This window comes from Onychostruthus taczanowskii, unplaced genomic scaffold (assembly GCF_017590055.1).
Source record: "Onychostruthus taczanowskii isolate IOZ18803 unplaced genomic scaffold, ASM1759005v1 scaffold326, whole genome shotgun sequence".
Taxonomy (NCBI): Eukaryota; Metazoa; Chordata; class Aves; order Passeriformes; family Passeridae; genus Onychostruthus; species Onychostruthus taczanowskii.
In genome coordinates, this window is record NW_024500639.1 from 86149 (window position 1) to 93997 (window position 7849).

General features: G+C 59.2%; 1 protein-coding gene across 1 annotated transcript in view; it reads left to right on the forward strand.

Moving 5' to 3' along the window:
* The window catches only part of LOC121339059 (adhesion G protein-coupled receptor L1-like), a gene marked incomplete at its 3' end in the record, with an annotated part of 43815 nt that overhangs the window by 35401 nt on the left and 565 nt on the right, over positions 1-7849 (forward strand). Inside the window, exons 16-22 of the mRNA XM_041410534.1 lie at positions 606-697; positions 1606-1774; positions 3267-3395; positions 6479-6576; positions 7103-7230; positions 7319-7328; positions 7566-7622. Coding sequence (XP_041266468.1) covers positions 606-697; positions 1606-1774; positions 3267-3395; positions 6479-6576; positions 7103-7230; positions 7319-7328; positions 7566-7622 — 683 coding nt within the window. The remainder of the gene's footprint in view (positions 1-605; positions 698-1605; positions 1775-3266; positions 3396-6478; positions 6577-7102; positions 7231-7318; positions 7329-7565; positions 7623-7849) is intronic.

Consider the following 7849-nt stretch of genomic DNA (forward strand, 5'->3'; position numbering starts at 1 on the left):
TGGGGGACCAGGGATGAACCTTTGTCATGCTCAGATGGGGGCATGGGGGGCTTGGGGGAATCTGGGGGTCTGGGGTTGGACCTTCCTCTTCCTCATATGGGGGCCTGAGAGGGCTTGGGGGGCCTCAGAGGGCCTGGGGGGTCTGGGGATGGCCCTTCCTCATCCTCATCCTCATCCTCATCCTCATCCTCATCCTCATCCTCATCTGTGGATGAGGCAACCCCAATGGGGATCACGCCATGGGGCAGCTGTGGGGTCCCACAATGGCTCTCTGGGGTCCCCTGTGGCTCTGGGGTCCCCCTGTGTCTCAGGGTGGGTCCTACAGTGGCACTGGGCAAGTCCCACAGTGGGTCTGGGGTCTCCCCGTGGCTCTGGAGTCCCCCCGTGTCTCAGGGTGGGCTCCACAGTGGCTCTGGGGTCCCCCGTGGCCCTGGGTGGGTCCCCCTGTGGCTCTGTGTCCCCCCGTGTCTCACCTGGAGGGTCCCCCTGGCTCTGTGTCCCCCCGTGTCTCACCTGGGGTCCCCCCTGGCTCTGTGTCCCCCCGTGACTCACCTGGGGTCCCCCCTGGCTCTGTGTCCCCCCGTGTCTCACCTGGGGTCCCGCAGGTGACGCTGGTGTTCCTGCTGGTGACCCTGCACAAGATGCTGCGCAGCTCGGCCGCCCTCAAACCCGACTCCAGCCGCCTGGACAGCATCAGGTGGGGACCCAAAGGGGACCCCAAAGAGAAACCCCAAATGGGACCCCAAAGAGAAACCTCAAATGGGACCAAACTGGGGGGGTATCCAAACGGGGGGGGAATGGACCCCAAACAGGACCCCAAGGGGGACCCCAAACAGAACTCCAAAGGGAAACCCCAAACGACCCCCAAAGTGGGGGAGGCTCCAAACGGGGAGGGGTGGACCTGAAATCCACAGGGGGGAACCCAAAACGGGACCCCAAAGTGGGGGACCCTGAATGGCACCCCAAAGAGAAACCCCAAATGGGACCCCCAAACTGGGGGGGTATCCAAACAGGGAGGGATGGACCCCAAACAGGACCCCCGAACTGGGGGGACCCAGATGGGACCCCGTGTGGGCACCCACAAATGGGGGGATCCCAAGTGAGTTCAGGGGGGCCCAAATGAGATGCTGAACAGGAGGAACCCAAGTGGGACCCCTGAATGGGGCATCCCAAACAGGACCCCAAACAGGGCAGGGAGGGACCCCAAAACGAGGTCCAGCTCCCCAAAATGGGCCCCAGCTGTGGGTGCTGGGGATCCCAGAACCCTCCCAGTCCTTCCCAGTGCCCTTCAGTGCCTCCCACTGCCCTCCAGTCCCTCCCAGTACCCTCCCAGTGTCCCCCCAGTGTCTCCCAGTACCCTCCAGTCTCTTCCAGTGCCTTCCAATGCCTCCCAATGCCCTCCAGTCCCTCCCAGTGTCCCCCCAGTGCCTCCCACTGCCCTCCAATCCCTCCCAGTGTCCCCCCAGTGTCTCCCAGTACCCTCCAGTCCCTCCCAGTCCCCTCTCTCAGGATCTCTGTCTGCCCCACTGCTCCCCACTCCCCTCCCAGTGCTCCCCAGTCCCTCCCAGTGCCTCCCAGTGCCCCAGCTGAGCGGGTGCCCCGCAGGTCGTGGGCGCTGGGGGCCATCGCGCTGCTGCTGCTGCTGGGGCTCACCTGGGCCTTCGGGCTGCTCTTCGTCACCCGCGAGTCTGTGCTGACGGCGTCGCTGTTCACAGCCTGCAACGCCCTGCAGGGCACCTTCATCTTCCTCTTCCACTGCGCCCTCCAGAAGAAGGTGCAGGGGGCACTGGGAGGGACTGGGAGGGCACTGGGATGGACTGGGATACACAGAGATCTTGGGTGAGGGACAGTGGAAGGACACAGGGGGGACGTCAGTCAAGTACCTTCATCTTCCTCCTCCACTGCGCCCTCCAGAAGAAGGTGCGCGGGGCACTGAAGGGACTGGAAGGGACTGGGAGGGCACTGGGAGGGACTGGGAGGGACTGGGAGGGCACTGGGGCACCCTGAGATCATGGACAAGGGACAGTGGGAGGGTACAGGGATGACATCAGTCGAGTGCCTTCATCTTCCTCCTCCACTCCGCCCTCCAGAAGAAGGTGCGGGGGGCACTGGGAGGCACTGGGAGGCACTGGGAGGGCACTGGGGCAGGCAGAGATCATGGACAAGGGACAGTGGGAGGACACAGGGATGACATCAGTCGAGGACCTTCATCTTCCTCTTCCACTGCGCCCTCCAGAAGAAGGTGCGGGGGGCACTGGGGGCACTGGGAGGCACTGGGATGGACTGGGAGGCACTGGGAGGGACTGGGAGGCACTGGGAGGGCACTGGGGCAGGCAGAGATTGTGGACAAGGGACAGTGGGAGGACACAGGGATGACATCAGTCGAGTACCTTCATCTTCCTCTTCCACTGTGCCCTCCAGAAGAAGGTGTGGGGGGCACTGGGGGCACTGGGAGGCACTGGGAGGCACTGGGAGGGCACTGGGGCAGGCAGAGATCATGGACAAGGGACAGTGGGAGGACACAGGGATGTGATGTTACGAGGACCTTCATCTTCCTCTTCCACTGCGTCCTCCAGAAGAAGGAGGAGGAGAGACTGGGGCAGACTGGGGGTCCCAGGGAGGAACTGGGAGGCACTGAGGACGCACTGGGAGGCACTGGGAGATAGTGGGACAGCAGAGATTAGGAATGAAGGGACTGGGAGGACACTGCGTGGGCACCTTCCTCTTCCTCTTCCACTGCGCCCTCCGGGAAAAGATTTGGGGGGCACTGGGAGAGACTAGGAGGGACTGGGATCCTCACAGAGCATGAGTGAAGGGCACTGGGATGGACTGGGGGGAACTGGGAGAGTGGGACCTCCAGAGATCATGAGCAAGGGCACTGGGAGGACTGGGTGTTACTGGGGGTGTTCCTGGTGTGTTACTGGGGGGCAACTGGTGTAAACTGGAGTGTTACTGGTGTAAACTGGTGTGTTACTGGTGTTACTTGGTGTTACTGGGGTGTTACTGGTGTTACTTGGTGTTACTGGTGTGTTACTGGGTGCTACTGGTGTGTTACTGGTGTGTTACTGGTGTGTTACTGGGTGTTACTGGGTGTCACTGCTGTGTTACTGGGGTGTCACTGGTGTTACTGGGTGATACTGATGTTACTGGTGTTACTGGTGTTACTGGGTGATGCTGGTGTTGCTGGTGTTACTGGTGTTACTGGTGTGTTACTGGTGAGTTACTGGTGTTACTGGTGTGTTACTGGTGTTGCTGGTTGCCCGCAGGTGCACCGGGAGCTCAGCAAGTGCCTGCGGCACTCGGGGTGTTGCCTCAGGGGCCCCCCCGGCACCTCCCTGGGCGCCCTCAAACCCTCGGCCGCCCGCGCCCACCCCTGGTACTACAGCTGCACCCAGGTGGGCACCCCAAAACCGCCCCAAAACCACCCCAAAACCACCCCAAAAACCTTCCCCTAAATCCCACCCCCGGTACTACAGCAGCACCCAGATGGGCACCCCAAAAACGCCCTAAAACACCCAAAAACCTTCCCCTAAATCCCACCCTGGTACTACAGCTGCACCCAGGTGGGCACCCCAAAACCGCCCCAAAACCACCCCAAAACCACCCCAAAAACCTTCCCCTAAATCCCACCCCCGGTACTACAGCGGCACCCAGGTGGGCACCCCAAAAACACCCTAAAAAACCCCAAAACCACCCCAAAAACCTTCCCCTAAATCCCACCCCCTGGTACTATTAATTTTCCCACCCTTCCCCCTCACATTTCCTGCCCTTTCCCCCTCACATTTTTCACCCTTTTCCCACTCACTTTTCCCACCTTTCCCCCCCACTCACATTTCCTGCCATTTTTTCCCTTACATTTCCCACCCTTTTTCCCCCTCCAGTTTGCCACCCCTTTTTCCCTCATGTTTCCCACTGTTTTCTCCTCATGTTTCCCACCCTTTTCACTGCACATTTCCTGCTCTTATTCCCTCCACATTTCCCACCTTTTCCCCTCACATTTCCTGCCCCTTCCCCCTCACATTTCCCCCCCTTTTCCCACTCACTTTTCCCATCCATTTCTCGCCTCACGTTTCCCACCATTTTTCCACTTACCTTTCCCACCCTTTTTTTCCCTTCACGTTTCCCACACTTTTCCCCTCTCATGTTTCCCTCCCTTTTCCCCCTCACGTTTCCCGTCCTTTTCCCCTCACATTTTCCACCACCTTTTCCTCTCACATTTCCTGCCCTTTACCCCTCACATTTTCCACCCTTTTCCCACTCACTTTTCCCACCTTTTTTTCCCTTCAGGTTTGCCACCCTTCTCCTTTTACGTTCCCCACCTCTTTCCCCCTCATGTTTCCCTCCCTTTCCCCCCTCACGTTTCCCGTCCTTTTCCCCTCACATTTCCTGCCCTTTCCCCCTCACATTTTCCACCCTTTTCCCCCTCACTTTCCTGCCCTTTTCTCCTCATGTTTCCCACCTTTTTCCCTCACATTTCCCACCCTTTTCACCTCATGTTTCCTGCTCCTATTCCCCTCACATTTCCCACCCTTTTCCCACTCACTTTTCCCATCCATTTCTCGCCTCACGTTTCCCGCCATTTTTCCCCTTACCTTTCCCACCCTTTTTTTCCCTTCACGTTTCCCACCCATTTTCCCCTCACATTTCCCGTCCTTTTCCCCTCACATTTCCCACCACTTTTTCCTCTCACTTTCCCACCTTTCCCTCTCACATTTCCTGCCCTTTACCCCTGACATTTTCCACCCTTTCCCCACTCACTTTTCCCACCTTTTCCTCCCTTACCTTTCCCACCCATTTTCCCCCTCAGGTTTGCCACCCTTCTCCTTTTACGTTTTCCACCTCTTTCCCCCTCATGTTTCCCTCCCTTTTCCCCCTCACTTTTACTGCCCTTTCCCCCTCACATTTCCCACCTTTTTCCCCTCACATTTCCCACCTTTCCCCCTCACGTTTCCCCCCCTTTTCACCTAACGTTTCCTGCTCTTATTCTCTTCACATTTCCTTCCCCTTTTCCCCTCACGTTTCCCACCACTTTTTCCTCTCAGTTTCTCACCCTTTTCCCCTCACATTTCCTGCCCTTTCCCCCTCACATTTTCCACCCTTTTCCCACTCACTTTCCCCACCTTTCCCCCCCCCACTCACATTTCCTGCCATTTTTTCTCTTACCTTTCCCACCCTTTTTCCCCCTCAGGTTTGCTACCCTTTTCCTCTCACGTTTCCAGCCCTTTTTGCCTCATGTTTAAGTCCTTTTTCTCCTCATATTTCCCACTGATTTCCCCTCACGTTTCCCACCTTCTTCACCTCACGTTTCCTGCTCTTATTCCCTTCACATTTCCCACCTTTTTGGCCTTGCATTTCCCACCCTTTCTCCCTCCTGTTTTCCATCATTTCCCCCTTACGTTTCCTGCCCTTTCCCCCTCACTTTTCCTGCCCTTTCCCCTCACTTTTCCCACCCTTTCCCCCCTCACAATTCTCCCTGTTTTTCCCTCACGTTTCTCACCCTTTTCACTGCACATTTCCTTCTGTTATTCCCATTTCCTGCCCTTTTCCCTCTCACATTTTCCACCCATTTTTCCTGCCCTTTTCCCCCCCTCACATTTCTGGCCCATTTCCCTTCACATTTCCTGCCTATTTCCCCCTTGTATTTCCTGCCCTTTTCCCCCTCATATTTCCCTTTTCCCCTCACATTTCCCATCCCTTTCCCCTCCCTTTTTCTACCCTTTTCCCCTCAGGTTTTAAACATTTTTCCAACCACTTTTCCTTGCCCCTTTCCTCCTCAACTTTAATCCTGGGGCTGCCACACTTCCTTCATCCCTCTTGGGCCTGTCAATCATTCTGAGGGGCTGATCCTGCCTGTCAATCACTTTTATTCCTGCCCATCAATCACTCTGAGGGGCTGATCCTGCCTGTCAATCACTTTTATTCCTGCCCGTCAATCACTCTGAGGGGCTGACCTTGCCTGTCAATCACTTTTATTCCTGACTGTCAATCACAGAGGCCACATGTCAATCATTCTGGTCCTGCCTGTCAGTCCCACACAGACACCTCAGAGCCCTCTGACCCCCCACAGCCCCCCAAATAATCACCTCATACTCATGCCCAGCAGTACAGCAGCACCCAGGTTGGGACCCCCAACCCCCCCAAATAACCCCTCACCTCAAAAGCCCAAAGCCCCCAAACCCACTCCACACCCAGGATCCTCCCCATGGCACCCCCAAATCCCTCCAGATGCTCAAACCCCCCATGACAGACCCAGACCATCCCCCAGATGCACGTGGGCCCCCTCCAGACCCCCCAGATCTACCTGTGGTACCCCAAGATCCCCCCGTGTTACCCTCCAGACCCAAAACCTCCCTCAGACCCCGCCAGGCTGTGGGTGCTGGATGTGGGGACACCTCGGAGGTATTCCAGGCTGTCTGGGGGGCTCTGGGGTGGTTTTTGGGGGGTTCTGGGGGTCCCAGCCCCAGCGTTGTGCCCCCAGAGCCGGATCCGGAGGATGTGGAATGACACGGTCCGGAAACAGACGGAGTCCAGTTTTATGGGGGGGGACCTGAACAGCACCCCAACCTTGAACCGAGGTGAGACACCCCCAAAAAACACCTCAGAACTCCCCCTACCCTGCACGGAGCTGAGCCCTTCCCCAGAGACCCCAGAGACTCCCAGAAACCACCCTCCACCCTGAATGGAGTGAGACCCCTCCCCAGAGACCCCCAGAGACCATCCTCCATCCTGAACAGCGGTGAGACCCCTCCCAAAAACCCCCACAGGACCCCAAAGATCCCTCTGGGCCCCCTCAGACCCCCAGGGACCATCCAGGATCCCTTTCCAGACCCCCTGAGATGCCTCGGATCCACCTCAGACCCCTGAGACTCCCCACCCCCTCCCCCGGGACCCCCTGGGACCCAAAAACCCCTCTGGGATGCCTTTGGGTTCCCCCCAGATCCTCTGGGACCCCTCTGATCCCCCACAGGTCCTGGGGTCCCCAAAGACCCCTCTGGTCCCCCATGGGACCTCCCCAGACTCCACTCAGACCCCTCCAGGACACTGGTGGGACCCCCAGGACCCCCCCAGACCCCCCAGCCCCCCGAGTGTGACCCCTCTCCCTCTCCGCAGGGTCGCACCTCCTGCCCAACCCGGTGCTGCCGCCGCGGGGGGGGTCGAGCCCCTACAACACCCTCCTGGCCGAGGGGGGGGGCTTCACCCCCGCCTCCCCCCCCGCCTTCACCGCCCCAGGTGAGTCTGGGGGAGCACGACCCACCCCAAACTGCCCCCAAACCCTCGGGACCCCAAAAGACCCTCCCCCAAATCCTTCCTCCCTCAGCACCCCCTGGGTGGGTTCAGGGGGGGCTTGGGGGGTCCTGGATGCTCCCACCCTGAACACCCCAGTTTCAGCCCCTGGGGGGGGCAGCTGGTCCCACAAAATCCCCCCACGCCCCCCTGGATCTCCCCAAAATCCCCATAGCCCCTGCCCCCAAGGGGGAATGGGGGGTTCGGGGGGTCCTGGCTGCTGCATCCTCCACTATTTCAGCCCCTGGGTGGGAGTGGGGGGATTTTCCTGCTCCCCCCAGCTGCCCCCACCACCTCGGCCCCCAAAACTCCCCCAACAACCTCACAGAGGGGGACAGGTGAGTCCTGACCCCACACAGCCCCCCCAGGACCCCCGAATTCCCCCCAGATGTCCCACATGTGGGGTGACAGAGGGTGCTGGGGAATTGGGGCAGAATGGGGGGGTGGGGACTGGGGAGTCCGGGGAGGACCAGGACCCCCCCTGAGTGCTGTGTCTCTGTCCCCAGGGAGCTTCCGTGACACCAGTAAGTGCTGCCCCACGACCCCCCGTGCCCCTCCTGGTGCC